Source organism: Dermacentor albipictus, chromosome 1 (assembly GCF_038994185.2).
Source record: "Dermacentor albipictus isolate Rhodes 1998 colony chromosome 1, USDA_Dalb.pri_finalv2, whole genome shotgun sequence".
Taxonomy (NCBI): domain Eukaryota; kingdom Metazoa; phylum Arthropoda; class Arachnida; order Ixodida; family Ixodidae; genus Dermacentor; species Dermacentor albipictus.
Window position 1 is genome coordinate 93,961,381 of NC_091821.1, and position 24,605 is coordinate 93,985,985.

Consider the following 24,605-nt stretch of genomic DNA (forward strand, 5'->3'; position numbering starts at 1 on the left):
TGACAGTGCAATTGATCCTACATGGCCTGTCATTATAGTAGCTAAGAGCTAAACCTAATGATAACATGTTTGATAATCAATTTAAACTATCTGGTGTATGCTCATGAATCGGAATGGATGGTATGTTATCAGCTTCAATCTTTCTACGAAAGCATTTTTTCACATTTAAAGGATCAGTAGTACAGGAGCAAATTTACTAGTTAAGAATTAGTTAATTTCTCGCTGTACTATACAAATGTGCTTATTCCTTATATTCAAATGGAAATGAATATTTGATAAGTTGGAATATAAATTCCTGAATCGAATGGAAATCGAGTATCAACAACTATACATTTCGTATTCAAAAAGAACTAGTGAACTTGTTGCTGTGTTATTGAGTATTTACATGGGAAAAGATAATTTTGTATTTAAATGAAAAGAGTTATACATCATGCACTATGTTCTGAATGAATCATGGCATCTATATTGCTGATTTTCTGTGCAGAGGGCAAAGTGGAGGTCACAAAGGAGAGCAAATTTCTCTGCACTCTGGGGCCTGGCAAAGTGTTTGGTGAGCTGGCCATCCTCTACAATTGTACGAGGACAGCTACAGTCAAAGGTATGAACAGCTTCACATTTTTGTGTAGTGGCTTGTGCCAAAAAGCTCTACATTGGCTACAAAAACAGTGCAAGAGGAAAAGAGGCAGTTAACTGGAAGGTAGACAGAATGAATGCTGATGTCAGGGTGAACTAACACTTTTGCAGTGTGCATTTGCAAATTATTAAAGTGCATGTCTTGGCATGCACCTATACACAAAAGCATTAAAATGTGGCAAAATAAATCTGCTGCAAAAGGATATTCAGCATTCTTATGCATGCTGTCATTGACTACAAGAAGCATATGAACATGTTCTTACAGTTTTTTTACAATTGGAAAACAAAAAGAAAGAAAATAATATTTGACCTTGACTTAAAGTTTCATATTGGTGGGTCTTGCTTAGATATTTGTTTGGCCGCTAGATTATTTGGGATAGCTGGCAAGCCTATGCACAATTATTTGTAAGATTACAAAGAAATCACCTTTTGTGTTGAGCATGTGACTTGTTACCATTGCACGGAACAGTCCCTCCAGCATGTAGAGCTCATTTTTATACTTCTTGATTTCATCTCGGGCCATGAGAAAAATATTTTTTTGGAATAGTGTATTAATAGTTAGGTCACCTCTTGCAGCTATCAGTGATTGCAAGCTTTGGGCCATTGAAAGGCAATGCTTCCAGACCATCATGATGAGGACAGGCCTGGTTAGGCAGTCTGAATATACTGAATTTCTCAAAAGGTGAGTGTTGACTATGCACTTGAAATTCTCTTGCCCACCTTATTAATGACTAGCCATGATTACCAGCCATCTTCCTGAGTCATTGTGGGTTATTTCTAAAGGTAATTTTTGTTCACTAGGAATCGTTTTACCATTCCAGGGAAGATATAGTATAAAGCTTTCCATGTTATGGTTTCTGAAAACAAGTCTCCTGGTGCCATTGTCAGCCATAAAGTCTCTATAAGAAGAGCATTAATTCAAGAACAGCACTGTTTAGTAATATTGAAAGAATTGTTCGTGTCTCTTTGCAAAGAAGCATTTTAGCTCACTAAAAGTAGCTTTTCTTTTACAGAAAAATTTATAGCTGCTACCTTTTGATAGTCGGCAGCATGTTATGTTTCAGTAAGGCAGCACCGGTAAACCTGACATATGAATTCTCTACATTGGAATTGGCGTCTGAGCCAATATAATTCCAGCATTTGTGCTACTTTATTTTAAAAATGGCCACTACTATGCACTTGGCAGACATCTGCTGAAGAAATAGTATGTTGCAAAGCTGCCAAACTGAGTTGTAATGGGTGCTAGGACAGTACTGAGATGTTGCCTCTTTGTAGCACAGTATACATGACAGCTTATGCATATTTTCTTACCATCACTCATATCATTGCACTTTGATAACACCATTCCTTGTCACTCTCTTCCAGTGTGCCTACATTCAGGAAACTTCCGGAGGAAACCCTTGTCAAAATATCTGATGTTCTTGAAGAGGTATGTAGCCCTCCAATTTTACAGCATGCAAAGCTGTGCCATTTGTTTATAGGACGTTTGGGGCTAATAAAGTAAATGAGAATTTCAACAATTACATAGACTTCCCAGTCCCAATAGGTCCAGGTGACTAGTTAAAGAAACCAGCTATGTGGTAGCATGGGTGAACTTTGATTTCCAAGCTAATTTGTTTACTTTGTATTTTTGTTAGAATATGTTCCTGTACATGAGACATGCAAAGGGGCATTGGAAGTGCTTAGTATAAATGAGGTGAATATAGGTGATGGTAAGTAGGCTATTCAGTTTGTCCTCCATAACACTCCATATCTGCTTAAAGGACCTCTTGCAAGGGTTAAGCATTGCAAACGAGTGAACCTAAGGCATAGATAATGTGATGATCATCGTGTCTGCAAAATATTATACCTAGGTGGGCCACAAAAACAGCAGAAAGTTCTACTTAAAGCCTGTGCCTCCTTCTCAGAACAGCCCCCGAAGACGTCATTGCAGATCCCTACCTACTAGGCCACATGTCTCTGCCTACTATGCCACAAGTCTCCGATGGTCTATCAGAGATTATGGCACATTAAAAGAAAAGTGCCTGAAACTGCTACCAGTAGGGCACATCGAAGAAAAAAATGGACGGAAGGAGAGAAATGAGGAGGCAGTGCTTGTTGTGCAGCATGACGTGGGCTCTGCTCCAGCATAAGAGAAACCAGGGGTGGAATGTATACTGCATGCTATACCTTAGGAACCGCAGAAGCCACTGGAACACGTGCTATATATTTATTAAATGTAGAGTATCAATTAATGTAGTAGAATCTCTTTTAAGTCTTCTTACTGCTCAAGGTAAAGAAAATAATTTATCTTGGCTTGGCACAAACTGCAGGCAGGCTAAGAAATGGGTACCTTTTTCAATCTGTGGAAGTATACAATGGATTACGTCTATGTCGAGAAATAATGATAAAGGGTTTCTGGATTTTTTTTCTTGGTTTCTCAGTGTTTTACATGTCATTAATCTCAATATCTTTTTCTTGGTTTCTCTTTGTTGCACAGGCCACTAACGGCTCTCTCTCATTTACTATCTTCTTGCAGACTACTTATGCACAAGGTGACTATATCATCAGGCAAGGGGCTAGAGGTGACACTTTCTTCATCATCAGCAAAGGAACTGTACGTGTACTTCTTTTACATATTTCTGCTTACATTGTGTTGACAACCACTTCAAAACATGCTGCTATAGCAAAATGTAAAAACTTTAAAGCAGTTGCGTCTCCAGCTAAAAAAATAAAACAGAAATGCATAGCACTGTTACTACGATTTTTGTTTTATCGGAGTTCCCATATGGAATGAGAAAAAGCAATATATTTTGTCTCGTGAAAAATATATTGCAAACATTATTTTATTAGATAAATTTCAGAGTATTTCAAATGTGAATAATACAAGCTCGTAACATTTGTTCGAACCTTACTTTCTTATTCAGCTCAAATCATACATCACTAGTGAAAAAAAATTTGCATCTTTTGATTTCATATTGTGCTTTGATGTAGGTAGGTTCAATCACTTGTCTTATAATCAATGTTATTTTAGTTTTTCTCGTGCAGTATCTTGAACTAGGTAGGAGCCCTTTGTTTACTTGATAATTCAAAGCAAAACTGAAAACTGGTGAAGATCAACAGCAACTAGCACATGAGTAATTGCATTCTGCTGATTTTGACATGCAGGTATCCTTGCACAATGACTGCAGTGCCGCTAGCTGCTGCCACTCTTGTTGCAGCAGTGCTGCTCTGTTGAAGCACAGTGTTAGAAGTGTTCTGGCCATAGAGCTTTTGTGGACTCGCTGCCCGTGTTGTTATCAATAAGCCAGCACATTAATTACATTGTAGTATTCAGTCACAGCAGCTGCATTTATATCCTGCTCATTTGTGGTCATTGGCAAAGAGAAAGGATAGCCAATTGCAAAAAAAAAAAAGGGAAAGAAAAAGGAATCATTCCCCCTCACACATTCTCTCGGATAACCTCTCTTCTGGCCACTTACTGCAGCTGAGAATTCTCAGATGAATTTCTGTGTTATGAAAATGAGAGAGTTTTTGCCTCTTGGCTATGCCAGGTAAAAGTAACCAGGAAAGCACCCGAGGAGGCAGGTAGCACAGGAGAGGAGATGTTCATCAGGACATTACACAGGGGAGACTTCTTTGGAGAAAAAGCACTGCAAGGGTGAGTGTACTCTTGTGTTTGCCCCATACCTCTCACTCTTTCTTCAAGGTGCCAACATCTGCTCTTGCTTTCTTTCTCTTTTACACATGCATGCTGACATGTTTTCTAGTTGATGTGTGATCCAGGTGAGTGTAGTCCTTACTGCTTGCAATTGTGCCATTCCACATATATAGTGTCTGCTTATATAGCATAATTATTTTTACTTTGTTCTGTTGAGTTAAGGGCGCTGTGTTTTTCTGCTGTTGAGTCGAGCAGCCACACCACATAGTCTGTGAACTCCACTTTCCTTTGTCCCGTGGTGGGAATGGGGGATGTGTTTTCATACTCATTCTGGTAAGCATAAAGTCAGTGTTTTTTCTCTTTTGTTATCTGGAAGAAGGCCACAGCACAGATATTCACATGCATATTCAGTTGTTTTACATGATAGCTTGACTGTCGAAGGAAATTTCTACTGCTTTGTTTCTTGCCATTATGTTAGGTTGAATTTGTTGTGGCTTCTGTCAAGATCATGAGTGCTTTCAATAAAGTACAGATTTTTTTTTATGTTTTCCTGTCATTTCTTTTTTGTTAGAAAACTCTAAGGTATAACTATGAATAACTTGAGTATGTTTCCTACTGTGATCAATTCTCTCACTTGTGGGATTAATGGCATAGATGTACAAATGTAAAGCATAATCCTGACTGTGGCATTTGCAGTGCTCGATGAAGTTGTAATGCCAGACTCTTGTTCTAGAATTTTGGCTAAAGCATCCTTGCTTCTTCAATGTATACCACAACATTATTCTGAAGCTCCCCACTATAGTATTCTGCACACAGTATAATAAATAGATGTGTGGCTGCTTCATAACCTTAAGGCCTGAGTTTATCAGCAATTATTACTGTTAGTAATGGAAACTCTTCCAAAAGTGTTCACAATGCTAATTGATGTATTTAGAGTATCCCCTGTGTCGTTTATGAGCTGTGTGTTTGGAAAGTGTGGCTTTGTACAGTTGATATCTAAGAAATATCAGCATTAAAACTGCACTATCTTGGCTAGAGGATTTTATGATATCTGAAGAGAAATGCATACAGCTGTCATCCCAGCATTTGATAGTGGCCCCTTAGTGCTTATGTGCACCTTGTTTTCTTCATTTTTGCTTTCACTTTCCTGTCATGATGTGTCATTTCCATAGTGTAGTTGCACTTTTCTCCTATGTCATTTCGCTGTATTCTTTTCTGCAGTGAAGAATGTCGTACAGCCAACATAATAGCAGACGATCCCGAGGGTGTGACATGTCTAGTCATCGACAGAGAGTAAGGATGCATGTTTATTTTCTTGCCTACCCCTAAGCACTTCCTATGTTTATATTTCTTTAGCTATAAATTTTATACAAATTGCTTGGACTGAACCTACAGTTATTTAGCCAGTCGCTGTGTGCCCGCGCACATTTGCCAGTAACCATAGAGACATTTATAAACAATACAGGTATTCGGTAATTAAGGTTTAGAGCACATACGGAAGCATATGGGCATGTAGATGCAGGGCACTGTGAAAGTCAAATGCAGGTAAGTTCAAGTATAACAGTTTAAGATATCACTGAATTCAAAGGCAAATAATTGTCATTGGGCAGAATGTTCACAAATACTTTATTGCTCACACATAGTGTCATGAGTCAGTTTTGTTTTCCTTTACATGGGGGATGTGTTTTCATACTCAATATGGTGAGCATATTGTCACAGTGTTTTTCCTCCTCCCATTTCTGGGAGAAGGCTGCAGCATAGACATTCACATGCATATTCAGTTGTTTCACATGGTAGATTAACTGTTGAAGGGAATTTCTACTGCTGTGTTGCTTGCCATTATGTTTGAATGTGTACTGGTTTCTGTCTAGATTATGTCACCCCAACTTGTGTGAGCCCTTTATGATGCAAAAGACTTATAGGCTTGCTAAAGCAGAACACTAAAACTTATAGAACATTCTTTCATAATTCTTATTTTGTTAACTTCGCAGTAAGAAGTTCATTACTAGAAGAGAAAGTGAAGACCAAAATTTTCTGCCAAAATCCCAGAGTCACTATGTCAGTGTAGCATCAGGAATTTCAAACTTATTTTCTCATATTTGGACCATTGTGGTACAGTAAGCGTTTTCTAAACTTGCTAAGTTCAGTCTTTTGATCCTTAAGAATACAGTGTAGTCCATCTTTAAAGGTAAAAAATTAACTACGCTTGAGAAGACACCATCAAAATCCACATCACTACCACCTGGTACGGGACCTACAGAGTGGCATCGCCACATGTCTTCCTTTCTAGCATCTTTTCTGGCTTATCAAGCTTCCTTTTGCAGTAATAGTGGGTCTTTTGACATAGTTACAGCCGTAATAGTGGGTCTTTTGACATAGTTACAGCCATACTTAATTTCTCTTTAGTGTCCCTTTAATTATGGTCATTGCATTATGTCACCCATTAAAGTGTGAGTTGAATTAGCTGTAGTAAACTTTAATGAGACTACTTCATGCGTTGGTAAATTTTACTACTCCATCGAATACACTAGTGTGCATAAATGGGGCCTAAACCCTGCGAGTCTCTGTATGTGTAATCTTGTCAATTCAGTCAGAGATGTTTTGCGAGACTGACTTCTATGAGTTTGCTGGATTGCATCTTCCACAACTGCATATCAAAAGCAGCTTTTTGATACACTTTCACTCATGCAGGAGGCAAGTATGCTTGGGTTGACACAGGCATGCAAGTCAATTTAGCGGCGCCCGCTTGCTAAACGGCAAACCTGCATGGCCATTCGGGAAATCTTGAAACACGCTTAGCATAGGAAGCCTGACATGAGTACACGGCAGTGTCATGATATTTGCTGTTCCAGCAGAAACATTCCAGTGTGTTTAGGAGTAGGGGGGGGGGGGGGGGGGGAGGGCTGTTCTGTCATGTATTTCCTATTATACTGTCATATCATGGGATTAAAATGGACTTGTTTTAATATCTTTGGAACACCATTTTCTTACTTTCCCTGCAGCTCCTTCAACCAGCTGATGAGCAACATTGATGAGATCAGAGGCAAGCAGTATGACGAGGATGTTGGTGCAAGGCAGAGGTGAGCTATTTTTCTGCTAGCTGCTCTTCTTTTGTATCATTGAAGCATGCTGTTGCTTTTCAAAGTTACTCATAAATCACTTATCAACCCAGAAGTGCAGCATGTTCTCAAAATACTCTTCTATTCTATTGTATGTCACACGCTATATGAGGCTGTTGTTGTTTGATAGCTTCTAATGGCTTTCAGGCATTTAAACCTGTTACTCCTAAAAACATTTAATGCACCTTAGGATATCTACAGGGTGTCCCAGCTAGCTCTACCCAGAGTTTGAAAATATGCGTATGCCACGTAGCTGGACAGAACCAAGGTAATGTTGTTTGTCGTCGCTTGGAAATACTCAAATTAGTTTTTCATTTCACCTAATTAGATAATTAGTCTTAATTAATGAATTAACTTCTCAAATATTATAATTCGAGGAAAAGTGTCAGTGAGAAAATTGTAGAGTGACATGAAAAACTCCAGATACACCTTTCTGTTGCTCAATACTTGCTACATAAAAATGTCTTTCCTAAGCTTGAAAGAAGCCTGCAAATGCACGAAAATTGCTGTGCAACTGGCCGCTCAAAAGCACTTGGCGTGTATTTACAGGCTTCTTTCAAGCTCAGGAAAAACATTTTTATGCAGCAACGTATTGAGCAAAAGAAAGCTGTATCAGTGGTTTTTCATGTTGCTCTACAATTTTCTTATTGACACTTTTCATCTAATTACAATATTTGAGAAGTTCATTAATTAAGCAAGGTTAATTATCTAATTAGGCGGAATGAAAAAGAAACAATTTGTTTATCTCCAAGCGACAGCAAGCAACATTACCTTGGTTCTGTCCAGCTACGTGGCATTCACATATTTTTAAACTCTGGCTAAGTTAGTGGGACATCCTGCATAAAATGCCAAATGGTGTGCCTTCTGCTGATGATGTTGCTTCACAAATTCAGCTCACACCAGTCTTGTTTATTGCACACAGCTAAGCTGCTAATTGCTAACAAATGTATTGGTTGGCCACCTATCTAATCTATTAACAAGGCCCATGGCATAGAAACAAAAAGGGCTTCAATAAAAGTTGTGCTAGCTTACTGCGTGTGTCATGCATAGTTTCCATCTTTGGAACTAAATAACTGACAGACTCTTTGACCAAGACTGCATTTTGTAGCTGGTTGCTGCTTTGTGGCCCACATGCAAACCTCACTCATTCAATGCAAACTTTTGAACGTACAATGCAGGCATGCATGTGCAGAGTTATGCAGTATGTCTGTTGTAGTTCTTTTGAAAAATAGTTGCCAGGTGGTAACTTTAAGCAACCAACTACAGCTGGCTTTTTTCGTACATTCTTCTACAACCATCCAAATAACAGAAGAGCACCTTAAATGAATATTTACATAAATTTTCATAATTTAATTAATTAGCCCAACTGAAGGTACATTACAAAAGCTACTCTGATGTGATCAAGATGACTGATAATCATGCATTCTTGGTTTCCCCGGTAAGTTATCATTTTGTTAAGAGTTTCGTTCAAATCACACGCAACACTTTCTGTGCAACCATGCAGCGGAGCACTGCCATGCCTTCATTTCATTGTTTACGTGTAAGCATTGCAGTGATCAAAAGGTAGGAGCAGTTATCATATAGATTTGTATATTGCTATGTGTGTCATGAAGTTTAATTGTTCTAATTTACTGCCGTACTTGCTTTGATGCTTTCTTTGGAAGCCTGTCATAAGGGTAAGCATGTCACATTATGTCAAAACTATTGATTTTTTTTAACAGTTTTATAGTGTTTTCTGTTGTTATGGTGTATGTCACTATACTGAGTTTCTTTCCTTTTTTTGTTATTTCTTTTATGAACAGGATCAATGAAGAGTTTGCAAACTTGAAGCTGAGTGATCTCCGTGTGATAGCCACGCTGGGAGTTGGTGGCTTTGGCCGGGTTGAACTGGTAGGAAAAAATTACCAAGCTAAGCATCTTTATTTAAATATTGATGTCAAGCTAGGCATCTGTTTATAGAAAAACTTGTTTAACTTTTGCGCCCTGAGAAATATCCTACATCAAGAAATGACATCACATATATTGGATGTGCAACAAATGCAGTCATTTGGTTTCATGGCATGAATAGACTGAGCCACCTGTCAGCCTTGCTTGACAATACTCTCCGCAAAGTGTGCTACCACTTCTGCAAATCTCCCTTCCATGCACAGTTTACATAATGTGCCTGTTACAGTGTGCTAGTAAAGAAAAAATGCTGCAATTATTTCTCTACGAGAGTACAAAACTACCATGATTGAACCTTCCAAAATATTGTTATGACATAATGCCGGTTCACAGGCAGAAACAATGGCCAAAAGTTTGATTAAGAATAAAATAATATTCGGCGAACTTGTGCCTCAGAAGCAGGGCAACTCTTGGGTGACAACTAAAGTGGCAAGCATAGTCGGCAGTTATCAAATCGAATCACTTTGCTCAAGTTTATCAGCTATTTGCACATTCATTTATGCACCCTCCACAGCAGTCAGTGGCACTCGTTTCGGCTCAAGTTTACTATTTTGTTCGAAACATGTACAATCTGATGATGATGGTCCATCGTATGATCAAAGCGACGGCAACTTTCGCAAAGTTTCTGATAATGCAAGCATGTCTTTCACAAGAGAAATAATAGAGAGTTTTAGCCCAGCGGGTTTACGGCCAGCGGAGCGGAGCGGTCTCCACCGTTGCGCCAGCGGAGCAGCTCGCGAAAAAAGAATTTTAGCCCAGCGGATCACCCGCTCGAGCGGGGTAAAGAGCGGGGCGCTCTGCTGCCCCACCTAGTGGTTCGAATAGGAGTTACAGAGAAATGAAATTGAATTACGCTTGCTTTTATTATGCAAGAAATGCTGCATAAAGATATATTACATGTTCTCAGTGCATTATTTGTTAATAATGTACTGAGTACTAATGTACGGGTCAGCGCGGCAGTCGCCGTCTTCGATGTAGAACTGCCGGCGTTCACGTTCGCGGCTGCCGTCTTGCATTTCCCATACACGCCCGCGCGCCCTTACGCACGCTCGCGCGCTGCGTATACCCTCCGCTGGGGAGTGCTTTCCAGCGGGCGTAAACGCTGCTCCGTAAAACCGCTGGCCCCCTCAGCGTGGTGCGCATGCGCAGTCGCGTCTCCGCTCGCCCGCTCCGCTCCGCTGGCCGTAAACCCGCTGGGCTAAAACTCTCTAATGATGATAGTTGGGTAAAAGTAGGCACAAGTGGGGGAAAGTGAAGCAATGAATGTATAACAGTATGGCAGCATTTAGAGATTGTCAGATTAAGTCTGTAAAAACAAGTGTGCAAAAAGCGTTTTCTAGAAACAGTCATGAACCTATATGTGCTTTGTGGTTAACTCAGTGTGACATCGCCATATTTGTTTTTTGCGTTTTAGGTACAAAGCATGCAAGACCCGATGCGTTCATTTGCACTTAAAGTCATGAAAAAGGCACAGATTGTGGAGACAAGACAACAGCAGCATATCATGTCCGAGAAGATGATTCTCGAGGAAGCCAATTGTGACTTCATCATAAAGTAAGCTACAGCTTCACTCAGTCCTGTTTATTGCAAGCAAACAAATGCTTCTTCTCTATGTATACACATTACTCATGAACACCATGTATTAGCATTCAAGATTTGCATGCAACAACACGAAAGGATCGTTTTTAGAGTTTGTTAATCTGAAATTCTCAGTAGAGCAGAGCTACCAAATTTTCAGGCAATATATGTCACATCTTTCCCTGTGCTGTCAGTTCAACTACCATTTGTCAGTACAGTTCTTTACGGGAATTCTCACATGCGCACCCACAGCTTTACCTTTTGGTCTTTCTAGGACAGATATCAGCCTCTGCATGTCAGACTTGGAGCTAAACAAAAATGATTTACAGTCGAACCCACTTATAACGATATCGGTTTTAACAATATATCGGTTGTAACAATGAGAAGCTGCTGCACCGTCAACTTTTGTATGTTTTCTATTGTGAAATAACCCGCTTACTACAATGCTCACCCATGCATCATTATCGGTTATAATGATGAAGTCTGGCTACTGGGTGTCCATGCCGAACGATAATAAAATGCGAAATCCTTGAAAATAAAAAATAAAAAGAGAAATTCAAGCCACTGCACAATGGCCCACTGCCCCAACAGCCGCCGCACGCTCATTTTCCAGCCTTCTCCGCATCGCCAGCCTTGTGTACCTCTTTCCCGCTGCCCTTCCACCGCTCTGAATGCAAATTGGCTGTGCCCATAGCTCTAGGCTGCACCACCCTCCAAAACATGAATAGACAGCATCATCTGAGCAGCTCCCAGATTGCTCACTGGCTCCTCATTCTGCGCAGTTCTGCCAACGGATTAGGTCGCTCGTGCTCGTCTTTGTTGGTTGCGTCGAACTCATTCTTGGCCCTGTGGTTTATCAGCCTTGTTTGACTCGCTGCCGCAATGGAAGATGGCTGATCTGCCCCCTGATAATTGCCAATGCATGAAGTTTCCAGTGAAAAGAAAGTTCACTGCTATAGATTTGGAAACTAAGTACTGCTAACCGATGAGGCCATCGTCACGAAACGGGCTTGCATCAGATAGCGACGGTGATGATGGCAGTGATGTCGCGGTAAGATAGGCTGCCTCAACGTTGTCCTTAAAAGAGGCCTGGCAGCTGATTTAGGCCCTCTGGGGCTTCATTTTCGTGAGGAACCTTCCGTTGCACTGCATGGAGCACCTGGATGCCTTGGAGAAAGATGTCGGCCTGCTCCATGTAAAGCAAGCAAGACCGACAGACATGGGGTTTTCTCATGCAAGCCAGGGAAAAGTTATGTGGGTAGTGAGATGCTTGTGGGGATCTCCAGTATTTCTTAAGAATTTCTCAAGCTGAGTGGTTGCTGTGGCAACCTTCTCACATTCTTTAAAAGGCCCTTTTTGGGGCCACCAAAGCGATGCCTCGGCAGAGCTTGCATATTCCTTGCTGCCGGTGACCCCTCTTTGCAGTTGTTATAGCAGTGCCATTCTTGAACGCTGACAGCCGTGGCCTGTTGCAAGCGATCGGAGCGTGCTGGAAGCAGAGTTAAGCAGTTAAATGAGTGAACACTATTAGCAGTCGGATGGAGGAAAGTGGTGGGGACGAGCACTGGCCTCCCTGCCATTATAGTTTTCCCACAACAGCTCCCCCACAACAGCTCCGCTGTGCTTCTTAAGGACAATGGGCTTGTGCAACCATTTGTGACTATTAATGCATTTTCTGTAAAGCCACACACGTCATCGAACTCACTGCAATTTCCTTCCCTCCTCTCTCTCCCTGTTATCTTTGTTTTCCCCCTTTCCCATTCCCCCGGTGTAGGGTAGCCAACCGGACATGATTCTGGTTAACCTCCCTGCCTTCTTCTTATCTCTTTCCCTCCTCCTCCACAACAGCTCCGCCATCCCTGTTTTTATTTTTTTCATGCAACCCAGTTATAACAATTATCAGTTATAACAATGGAATTTTCATGGAATAATGAATGTTGTTATAAGTGAGTTCGACTGTGTATGTGTTTTCATTTCACCAAAAATTTACAAGTTTAAATCAGAACATGTGCTCTATCGCATTTCTAAATTAATATAGGTAAGCCATGATTTATGTTTCAACATAGAGTCATACCTGATGCATGTTCAGCAAATGGTTATGCGTCATTATGACACCATACAGTCTTGTCGTTGGTGTGAAAGTGAGTCAAGCTATTTGTGTAAGTGTTGATTGATAGTGTTGATTTCACCTCAACCCTCTGTAGTAGCTTGCCGATTTCTTCAATATAGCTTTGTGCAAACAGGCCTAGTATTTGTTTGCCATGCCAATATGGCATCCAGCGGCTGTTGCACTAGCTAAAGGTGCCTGGTGGGCCCAGATTGGTTTCTGTGAGAAGCTGATCGAGAATTATTGGTCAAGTTTGAGTAGGTTTGTAGGCATTACCTGCCCTTACGGACATTGCTTGAAAATCCTAAAAAGCTGCAGAACAAAAGTAACTAGAAGTTATGCTACAAGGTATCAAAACGAATGTATTATACAAGGTTAGTTATGTTTATCTCTTCCTCAGCTTTCTCAGGTGAGCAGTTACCCACATTTCATGAGCTTCCCCCCCAACATCATCGGGAGTAACTTTTCTGGCATATAATTAAGGTAGCAAAGTTGAAAATGTTGGGCAAAGCACAAATTTCGCACATGTTAGACCTTCTTTACTTCTAGTATTCAGTACAATCTCAAATTTGTGTTTTTAGTAATGTTGGTTTATGTTTTTATTTCTTTATTGGAAGCTTTGGAAAAACTTCAGAAGCCTTTTGTCTGATATTGCTTCTGTTTTTCTTCCATACGAAACACCAAGCTAAAATGCAATATATGACTGTAGATGTTGTGGCTAATATTTATTCAGGGAAGAACTTAAAAAATAAGCATTGAAAATTAATGTAAGCTTTGTGTTTGAAGCTTGCTCTGAAAAGGCCTTTTATCATAAAGCCGATTATCTCTTCTGTACTGCAGGTTATACAAGACATTCAAGGACAGAAAGTACCTGTACATGCTGCTTGAGCCATGTCTAGGGGGAGAGCTGTGGACCATCCTTCGAGACCGGTCAGTGGTGCAGTCTCTTGCACCATGCAGAGTAGCCAAAGTTTGCATTTGTTGGCACATGTAAAGTGCCAATAAATGCAAAATGCAAAGCGAGGTTCCTCTCACTTTCCTTTCTTTTGTATGCACAATGTGTAAGGTTTCTTTTTTTTTTCCTGTTTAAGACTAGGTTACCTCTATTGTAAGGATCCTGTGATGAGGCACATTAAGATAGCTGGAAAACTGCTTTGTGGCTAAGTCTTCATTGGATGACGAGCATACCTTGTATTTGCAGTGTGTAGGCTTTAGAAACATATGCTTAGCCCTCTAAATGCTGTGGATGAGTCTTACTCGGTTGAAATTTTTTTTGCAATTAGTGTCAAGGACGAGTCTGTCTCATCCCTGTGTCTGGGCGTTCTGTCTGAGTGCCAGTAATGGGCAGGGCTAGTCTAATACATTTTGACATTCTGGTGAGTTGCCTCTTTGGTCGCTAGGGAGCCTACAGACTCCGTTCATTTAGGCCCATCCGGTAGAGACCTTAAAAATGGCCGCTACCACTCGGATCATTGGCGTAGCCAGTGGGGAAGTTTGGGGGGTTCAACCTCCCCTGCCCCGAGATTTTCTGGCGAACCCGCCTTCCCCCTTTCCCACGGAACAAAGTTTCAGGAGGTGGGCTTCAAAAGAGGGACGTGGATGAAAGGGAAAGCTTGAATGTGAGGTGGGGGGTTGCCATGGCGGTGATCCCCTCTCCCATGCACAGAACATTGCGGCCACACTCATGGCCGCGCCTCTATCCAGATCATCTTAACCATATCTGCTGAGGGGGGATCAGCACTAAAGGTTCCACATACAGATAAAGATGGGATGAACATAGGCATAAAACTTGGGAGCATTGTTGCTCCCCACCAGGCCTTCGTGTTGTCGAAGAGCTTCTCATTTCTGGTACTTGACCGAATCGTCAACCACACTGTGCGGAAGAAAAGCATTCTGAAAATAATGCGACTTGCTCTTTTTCCATATTTTCTTGCGTTTCAAGTACAAGTAAGTCAAGTACACAGTCTCACAAACTCGCCCGAATTTCAGCTCTTATTGGCTAGTCTAGGATACGTATAATAAACATTCCACCCCCCCTTTTTGAAGCGAAGCTTTCTGTGTCTCTTCCTTCGACTTTCCCACTGCTGCTGCTGTCTGGCACACCGTGTCGGGGGAGGGGGGGGGGGGTTAGTTCAGAGCTTGTGCATACATGACAGGAGCGGGGCAGAGAGGAAAGGCGACGCGAGAAACTCATTTGGACCTTTGCCATGCCGAATGTACACAATGCCCTCTGGTGCTGCTGCTGTCTGGCACACCGTGTCGGGAGGGGGTGTTCAGAGCTTGTGCATACATGACAGGAGCGGGCAGAGAGGAAAGGCGACGCGAGAAACTCATTTGGACCTTTGCACCATGTCGAATGTACACAATGCCCCCTGGAGCTCCCTGGGCGTTGCCACATTAGCCTCTCTACAGCGGCAATTATGACTTAGAAGGGTAGTGCGAGCTAGTTGGTACAGGACGTTCATTTTAAACAGCGTAAAAAAAATAAAGAAACACACAGACAAGGAAGAGCACAGGGCCAGCGCTGTCCTGTGCTCTTCCTTGCCCGAGTTCGTTTTTTTTTTTTTGTGCTGTTTAAAATGAGTGAGCTGTAATTATCCGTGAGTGCCCGCAAAAGCATTGCAAAAATTGCAGCGCTTACCTTTCTACTAAAGTGCAAGTCCAAAGGGAAGCTAGATAGAATGTTAGAGAGGAGGTGGAGAGGAGGCAGAGAATGGAGTAGAACCTACGCCGTCTCGAAATGAATGAATGAATAACAGCTTTGCCGCTCTTCGCTCATAGTTGCCATACAAGGGCAGGGGAGGGGGGCGAAGGGGTAATAAGGCAAGGAAACACTGCTACCGTAGACATGACAGCGGTTGCAGGCAAATAGGGTAAATTAAGTTCAAGGTACGGTACAGTATGTTTCTGCTATTTCTGAAAAATAAACACCATGCAAATTTGTCGAGCAGACAACTTGCGCAGGCGGGCAGAAGCAGAGTCGCATTAAAGCACATCTTAGGGTCTAGCCGACACTACGGAAGTTGTCACACATCAATTCAACACTTCTCTACCCGGCCTAGTAGTTTTGCAGCTTTGGCTTTGCTCAAAGTTGCGTGTTTGATCCCGACCGTGGCAGCCACATTTCCACGGGGACGAAATAAAAAATGCTCATGCACTTAGATTTCGGGACACTTTAAAGAACCACAAAATGTCAAAATTAATCCGGAGTCCGTATTGTTGGACTCTATGTTGTTGGACTCACATGTTGTACTAGACGTTGGGTAAGTTCAACATTTGCCGTCAACATTCGCCTGCACATAAAAGGCATCAAGAACAAAGTTGGTGGATAATTATGGACATAGTAAGAGCAACTCGTTACAATCGCTCAACACCAGACGACCGTGGCCAACCGCGTAGCTGAGACTCACCTACCCCATCGTAGCATATGTTGCTTGCTGCAGAGAGCCCATCCTAACTAAACGTCTCGGCAATTTTCAGAATAAAAGGGTTTATGAGATGGACACTTCCAAATATCTCGGAGCTACTGGCCCTTAATTTACTGTGAACTACTGATGCTGTCATTTTCACAAAGGCTTCTAAATAGGAAGCAGCCGCTGCTTCGGACTGTCTGGCTCATCGATTCCCGAGTGTGATCAAATAACAGTGTGCATCGCGTGATGACTGAAATATCATGATCGCAAGTTACTTCCAAACATCTCTTCAAACAACTTGGACAGCAGGTCACTGAAAGTCAGTGAAAGTTGCATCATATGATACTATCGAAGTTCTAGCACAATGCTTCATTGCTGTAGCTTTAAATCTAGAGTAAGATAGCATGTCCACAACACTGAAAGCGCATTTGACTAATAGGTGACTTGCAAGGTAGTGCGCCCCCTCTGCCATACATAGCCATGGCTGTACCTCGCACTAGAAGATCTGGCTGGAAAACAATGGTGAACCCCACTGTTACCTGGGCTGCAACAAGTCTGGCCTGCAAACAGGAACACACACGATAGTGCACTGTCTTGTTTTTGTTTGGCCACATTTTTAGCACCGTTCATTTATCCAAGTCATATACCAGCTGGGTCATCGACCTACGTTATATAAAGGCATCAATTCATAAACGAAATGTTAGCTTTTTTTTTATATACCCTCATTTTTAAATATATAGCATAAGGATAACATAATTTGATGTGAAGTGGCTGCACACCTTAGCAATAAAAACACTTTTGTCAGGAATTATGCAAAGTGTTGTTTTGGCAACGCAAAAGCGTGCGTCCTCGTTGTTAAAGCATTCTTTTCCAGTTTGTCTTTGTCTGGTGTACAACCTCCATAGATAGACATATATATATATATAATAGAGAGAGAGAGAGAGAAAGAGCAGTTGGTGGAGAACCCCCCCCCAAATAAATTTCTGGCTACCCCACTGACTCACATTCACATGTTGCTGCACCCGTCGTGAAAGGGGGCTTTCATTTGACTGTGTCATAAATGTCTGAAAATAACATGATTTGCCTCTGCGTGAAAGCATTGACAGTCATGGCAATGTTTTCTGTGATATAGACACATCCAGTAACTCTGATGTCGCTGACTATGACGATATGTAGCTCTGAAATGGTGTGGCAATGAACAAAACTGACAGAACCTTCTGCCATTGCCTAAATTAAGACATAAGTTGGGAATTTGCTATCCACATGTCATATATATTTCGAATCTGCAAGAAGTTTGCTATCCAGATATGCAATAAAAAAAGAATGTAATTTTCTGAACGTATTTTACATTTTTTGCCGGCACCTAAAGTTTAGTTATGTCAGCCTTATAGGTGGATTAGAGAGGCATACAGCATATTTTTTTTGTGCAGGTTCTTCTCTCAGTGGTGCCATGTAATTGTTTAAAGCACAATGAAAGCATTCCAACATTCTGTTCAGGTAATGTTACCCATGTTGCACAAGCACTCTCATTGAAGGCACTCAGCATTGAAACTTTACTAGCTGGTTTATGAAGGTAGAAATCCAGCACTGCTTAATGAAGTGTGGTTCACTTGTTGTGGGAGTGAGCTAGTGGTTATTGCTAAACATACAGAGGTGGCTACAACTGTTATTCAATACAAATGGGCCTGGGCAATCGTTAAACAATGAGAGGGCTCGGCGACCTAGCAGACTGCTCGTGTGACATGGTTAAAGCCAACTTAACCCTTCATAAATAGACAAAGGTTCAGACACCTAGTATTATTTATTTGCATTATAGGAACTATAAACACAAAAACCAAGTTAAGCTAAAATAATAGACTATCCTAGACAGCAACAGACAGTGCTTTCAGTGCAAATTGTGCTCAACAGGCTAGAAGGTAGTGTCAACGTCCCGTACAGATGTAGACATACCAATCATTTTCACATGAAACCAGGCATTGTACAAGGGCAGTCCCCCCCAAAAAAGGTCTGCTATTTTTTGGGCACGTAGAGAAACTGTTAATACACTTGTTGGCCACACTGTTGTGAGTGGCACTTCCTAAATAAGCACCCGCACCCTTCGCTCGGATGCTGATGCTCAGTCTTGGATTGGCAGCCATTCAAAGTGTAACTCCCATTGAACACTACTGCCAAGTGCGAAGTTCGCGCAGTTATTTGATTTTCTAATGCAAAAGATGTTAAACTGGTTGAAATTCATCGCCAATTGACAGAAGTGTATGGACAGTCGTGCATGGACGTCAAAAACGTTTGCAAAGGGTGTAGAGAGTTTACGGCCAATTGTACTGAAATTCACAACAAAGAAAGAAGTGGTAGGCTGTCGATTTCTGATGAGACAATTGTGAAGGTTGAGGAAATCAAGCGTGAAGATCGGAGAATCACTCTGGATGCTCTCTGCATTTTGGTTCCTGAAATTTCCTGAAGCACAATGCACAGGACTTTAGCAAAAAAATTTTAATATCGGAAGACGTGTGCAAGATGGGCACCGCGTATGCTGACAGAAAATTACAAGCGGTAACGAGTTGATTCTTCCAACACATTTTTTCGCCGCTATACAGACAAAGGGGACAATTTCTGGGACTCGATTGTCACAGGTGACGAAACCTGGGCATTACACTTTATGTCTGAAACAAAACAACAGTCACGTGAGTGGCGGCATCCCTCTTCGCCCAAACTGCAGAAATTCAAACACAGTCTGCCAGTAAAGCCATGGCAACAGCGTTTTGGGACTGGAAGAGGTTACTGTTGGTCAACTTTCTGCCTGCTGGGACCACAATAAACGCTGACAGGTGCTGTGAAAGACTGAAAAAACTCAGAAGGGCAATTCAGAACTGGAGAAGAGGAAAGTTGAGCAACGGCGTTAGCAGGCTCCATGACAACGCCCATCTATAAACGTTGCCCATCAAACCGTCGATCTCCTGCAAAACTTTGGTTGGAACGTCATCACCCACCCACCATACAGTCCAGACTTGGCACCAAGTGACTGCCATCTGTTCTCTAAGTTGGAAAATTTGTCTGGATGGTGGTTTTGCTCCGACGACAAGGTGAAAGGTGAGGTTCAATGCTTCGTCAAGGACATGGTGGTGAGCTGGTGTGACATGGGCATTGTAAAACTGCCACAGCGTCCATAAAAATGCATCGACCGAAATAGCAACAGTTAATTTCCTTTCCCTTTATCCTCTGCTAGCTTCAACACTAGTTAAGGAGGGAAGGTGTTTAAGGCCCGAAGTCGGCGCCCCTCGATGACTCGAGTGCACAGTGGCAGCACGAAGGAAAAGCCATTGTCCGGCAAAGAGACGCTTTAATGATACGCCAAGGTGTCTGTTCAGGTCGAAGCCCAAACCTCGGCTCTCCCCACACAACCAAAGCATGATTTTTTAAACCCTCAGTTGCACAAGAGAGTCACAAACAAGCCAATAACACATGCAGGTTCACCCCATTGCAGCCAATAGCACAACCTTCGTGACCCACACAGCATTGGTGGAAACAGTGGCACACTTTACAACACGCAAGGGCATAGGTTTGCTCGGAGACACGTGTCATCTTCCTCTCCCCTACGTTAGGCTCCGAGTATCAGCCTTGATGGCCTCCTCTTTTCTCCCGCCACGCAAGCTACGAGAATGCTTCCACGAAACCACGGCTTATTGACGGCATGTCTGCCGGACAGTGAGCTGCTTTGCCAGTACTAAGAAAACTCGGTCCCCCGTGTAGTTGTGGGCCGGTTCTCTTGAACGCTCCAAACACCATAATTGGGACCTAATGGCGGTCGCACACAAAAGCATTCATCGGTCGTAGCCGGCTAAGTGGTCATAAAAATACTGCTGTTTTCACAAGGCATTTTCAAAAGGCACGGGCGGGTGCCAAACAATGACACTCAAATCGGATGGGCATGTGTCGTGTCGCCTACTTTCCATGACTACACTTGCCTGTCTGGCCCCACAAGCAAAGCGCAGTCGTGGCAGAAAGTCAACGGGACATGTGGAAAGCGCGTGGACGTTAGCGGTGGCAGTGACTCCAAGCACTCCCCTTCCTCTTATCTTCACGCGCGTCTCCCCGAATGCTCCCATTCAGCTCAGCTCGGACTGTCTCCCTTAAGCAGATTTCTTTCCACGGGTGGGTGTCTCCCGCATTCCCTGTTCGCAGAACCTACCTGCGTCCTTTGTTTCCGGTCATTGGCCGATACAGCAGTGTGTGAAATCATCCTGCGCCTGCTGTACTCACATAAACTGGGCAATGCAACAACAGCAACACCAACTCCATAACCTCAAACTGACTGCAACTATGAGAAAAATAAAGCATTCTTCAACCTTTAAAATGATGCAACTACCATGTAGTAAATAAACGGTTGTTTCTATATCTAAAGTTATACAAGACCTTACTTTTGGGACTACCCTTGTATAGTAGGTGCCTGCAGAGGGTTGGTCGCAGCCAATCTGTTCCTGCATCGTCATAACTTGCCAGTTCATCTCCTGTAAACTCTGTGTTTGCAGGCTGGGGCTGTGCACTCCCCATGGAGGCACCACCTTCTTTTTCATTAATTATCATTGCATTTTTCTTTTGTTGTTGACAGGGGGCACTGGTTTTCATTGATGTAATGTGACCTTTTCACTTTCTTGTGTTGATGTTGCAATTTTGTCTGGACATGCAAATTAAGGAATTATGCTGTTTATTTCCAAGTTTCTTTTCAAAGAAAACACTTTTCTTTGCCGCACAAACACAAAAACAATTGCAGATACCTCCCGCCCTTCTTTTGTAGTGTAAATGAGGAATGTTCAGAAGTTGTGTTTATAGTGCCACATACGCCTTGTGCTGTCATCAGTATTTGTCAGCTGACTCGAGTACTGTCATTACTGCAGTGGCAACTTTGATGACAACACTACAAGGTTCTACACAGCTTGCGTTGTGGAGGCCTTTGACTACCTGCATGCAAGGAATATTATTTACCGTGATCTCAAGCCAGAGAACATGCTGCTTGATGTCCAAGGATACATCAAACTGGTATGCACTTATCAGTGTATTCCACTCTGTCTCTGTCGATTACAATGCTTCCAATGTGTAAATTTATGCTGTGGACTTTCATTTATAATTTGTTTTAGAATTACTGGATGACCATTATCATTTTTAAGCCGTTTAATAAAAGTGCAGAGTGTTTTTTTAAGAAATCGGATATTTGTGCTTCAGTTTTTTTTTTTTTTTCTTAAAGGCTATGTGTATAATTTACGTTGTATGCCAGTCTTGTACTCAGCGACTACAGGCAGCTCTATTCTAGCGCAGCCATCTTTGCTGAGGACTGAGCCATGTGAATAGCATTCTCGTGACATAGTATTGACATCACATGTTAAACTGGATAATGCACACGTATGCAGGTGGACTTTGGCTTTGCCAAGAAATTGGTGAACGGGCGTAAGACGTGGACTTTCTGTGGCACACCTGAGTACGTTGCTCCTGAGGTGATCTTGAACCGAGGGCATGACATCTCGGCAGACTACTGGTCCCTGGGAGTGCTCATGTTTGAGCTGCTTACTGGCGCGTGAGTTGGCTGTCCTACTCTCTCTGGCTTTGTGCTCCAACTCGTAACATCAATCAGTCTTGTTAAGGTACTGAACAAACAGTGCTAACAACAGCTCTATGAGAAAATGAGGATGCGGGTGCTCAGTGCCCGTGTTGTCATCTTCTCATAGTTAGTGCTTCGTGGTAGTGATTAGTGCTCTCGTAGTGGTCAGTGCTTTATGTCCCAGTGAATTGATTAGTTTAATTTTCTCTGTTTCCATCAGTAATTCACGGGTTGTATTCTTGATTGCTCAATTTAGGAATATCACTTTGAGTTTGCATCAGTTGAATAAGCCAACAGCAGGGCATATGACAGAAGGAACGGCACACCTATCCGTGACATTTTCAGTTGTGTAACGCTCGAGTTTAGTACTATATTTACAGGGTGCCCATTGCTACAGCGAGTTGTTGCATTAGATACTACATAGAGCTGTTTAGCAAGTTTAGTAGCCTCTCTGCTGTGGCATTGTTTATACCCGTACAGCTTCTTGTTTGACTGCTTAGCTGCCAGAGTAAAAGCAATCAAAAAGTTCCCATGCAGATCTTGCCTAAAAAACAAAGGCAGCAATAACTTTTGAGTCACATTGACTACTTGTGTACACAAGCATTCACCGTCCAATTTTTAAGTTGCTTTCCAGTCTTCATACCTTAAGTAAACTGTGGCTGCTCTTTCGCTATTTAAAATTTGTTCACTAGTATAATAAGTGTGTGACCGTGCTGCAAGAGTGAAAGCATTTGTGTGGGGCTGGCTGTTAATTGGAGGTATTGCTTTCACTAATCTTGCAATTGCTTGCTAGGAGAACACCAAGGGCTCATGAACATTGTTTATGAGGCCGGAGCAAGCAAAAATATGCATATGTTCTTGTGATGCAGACCTCCATTTACGGACCCTGATTTCATGAAGACCTACAACATCATTTTGAAAGGGATTGATGCTATAGACTTCCCAAGGTGCATCACACGCAATGCAACAGCGCTTATCAAGAAGTTGTGCAGGTAAGGTCAGTTAGAGTGTTAGCACTCACTATACTCACTGGTTGGATCAGTAGATTAAACTTAACTTTGCATAGAGACTGAACTAATCAAAGTAGCTAGTCCCGTTTGCAATAAAGTACTTTGGGTGTGTCCATCTTTCCCAGTACCAGTACGCTCCTCCACTCGCTCAGCATGTTCTGTGAGAATTGCAATTGAATGTATTGAGCCCTCATGCATTCTCTCTTTCATGGCTTTCTTAAGTTGTTTGGAAAGGCATACTAATTTTAATGAATGCCCCCATATTAGAGATGTTCGAAGCAACCTTAATGCCATCACTACTTCTTATCACAACATGACGTGCCAATCATTGCAGTTACAGGCTACCCAGAAGTTGTGATTTTTATCATTTGTTTGTTTGTTTAAACATGCTGCCAATGCTGTACAGTATTTTTGCATGAAGGGCACAAGAACTTTTGATCATAATACAACAGAACACAATGAATAAAAAAATAAGGTTGTTTGAGTGAAGAAATTTCCAAATAGGATTGAATAATAATATATCCAAAAAATTTGTCATTCAAATATTGGATAAGATATCAAATATTTTATTCATTTTGCACTGTGTTTAATATAATAGTTGTGTGCTGTCCTTTTCGTAAAAGAAGTGCTCATTTATATTATTTGGTATGTGTAATCTCATGGACAGTTGTATGTCTGGTCTACTGAAAAGCTAAACTGTAAACGAGAAACAACTGAAAAGTGATCGTATCTGGTGTACTATGACAATGACAGTAATGATACAAAAAACAACATGTCACAAGATGCATGTACTACTAATGTGTGTTTGTTGAAGGAATATAGTGTACTTGAGCACCGCATATTGCTTTAAAGGAATGCAAACATGGTGAAACTGGCTAAATAGTAATAAATTGCCCTCCAGAAATCCAGACAACAAATTCACAGGCTACCTAAAAACCAGGCAATCTTTTTGAACGATTGCAAATTATTGAGCAGAAGTTACCTTCCCCCTGCATTTGCTCAGGAGCTGGCCTCTCTGCAGAACAACAGCGGCTCTCCAACAGTATAAACATTCGGAACAGTGACTACTTACATTGATCTTTATCCTTGTAGACTCCAATAGGCATTCTTATCACTTTTATTAAAATAGACACGTATATTCAGCAATTCTTAATCGTGAAATCGTATTTATTTTATTATAATGTAGCGAAGTGATGCAGCTGTTAGTGTTCTAACGCATCAACTCACTAGAGAGATGATGATGAAGGGTGAAGAGCTCCAGCAGGGGCAAGTGCAGATCCGCAGGTATGAAGGCTACGAGAGGTATCGTTTGGGTAACTAGGTTTGTAAACTCAGCATTTACTTTTACTTGAAGTTTACACTGTACACATATTTACATGCAAAACGATGTCATACCTGTCGTCGACAGCCTGCCTGACCAGCCTGGTGCTGTTGTCAGATTGGAAGAGGACTTAGCACTCGAGGTACCGCGTCCCAGAGCTTACATGCACTCGTCAACCCAACATCATTAGGTATATTGACCCCGGCGCTCCCCCTCTACCCGGATTGACTGGGCGGGGGCTTTGGTTCGG

General features: G+C 41.9%; 1 protein-coding gene across 7 annotated transcripts in view; it reads left to right on the forward strand.

The window, feature by feature from the left end:
• Positions 1-24,605, forward strand: part of for (cGMP-dependent protein kinase for) — a 237,184-nt gene that overhangs the window by 189,063 nt on the left and 23,516 nt on the right. For all 7 annotated transcript variants that reach the window (XM_065432857.2, XM_065432856.2, XM_065432858.1 and 4 more), the window contains exons 3-15: positions 485-598; positions 1,210-1,315; positions 1,999-2,062; positions 3,152-3,229; positions 4,167-4,273; positions 5,495-5,566; positions 7,276-7,353; positions 9,195-9,282; positions 10,751-10,890; positions 13,862-13,951; positions 21,327-21,468; positions 21,837-22,000; positions 22,894-23,016. In XM_065432857.2, the coding sequence (XP_065288929.1) occupies positions 485-598; positions 1,210-1,315; positions 1,999-2,062; positions 3,152-3,229; positions 4,167-4,273; positions 5,495-5,566; positions 7,276-7,353; positions 9,195-9,282; positions 10,751-10,890; positions 13,862-13,951; positions 21,327-21,468; positions 21,837-22,000; positions 22,894-23,016 (1,366 nt within the window). The remainder of the gene's footprint in view (positions 1-484; positions 599-1,209; positions 1,316-1,998; positions 2,063-3,151; positions 3,230-4,166; positions 4,274-5,494; positions 5,567-7,275; positions 7,354-9,194; positions 9,283-10,750; positions 10,891-13,861; positions 13,952-21,326; positions 21,469-21,836; positions 22,001-22,893; positions 23,017-24,605) is intronic.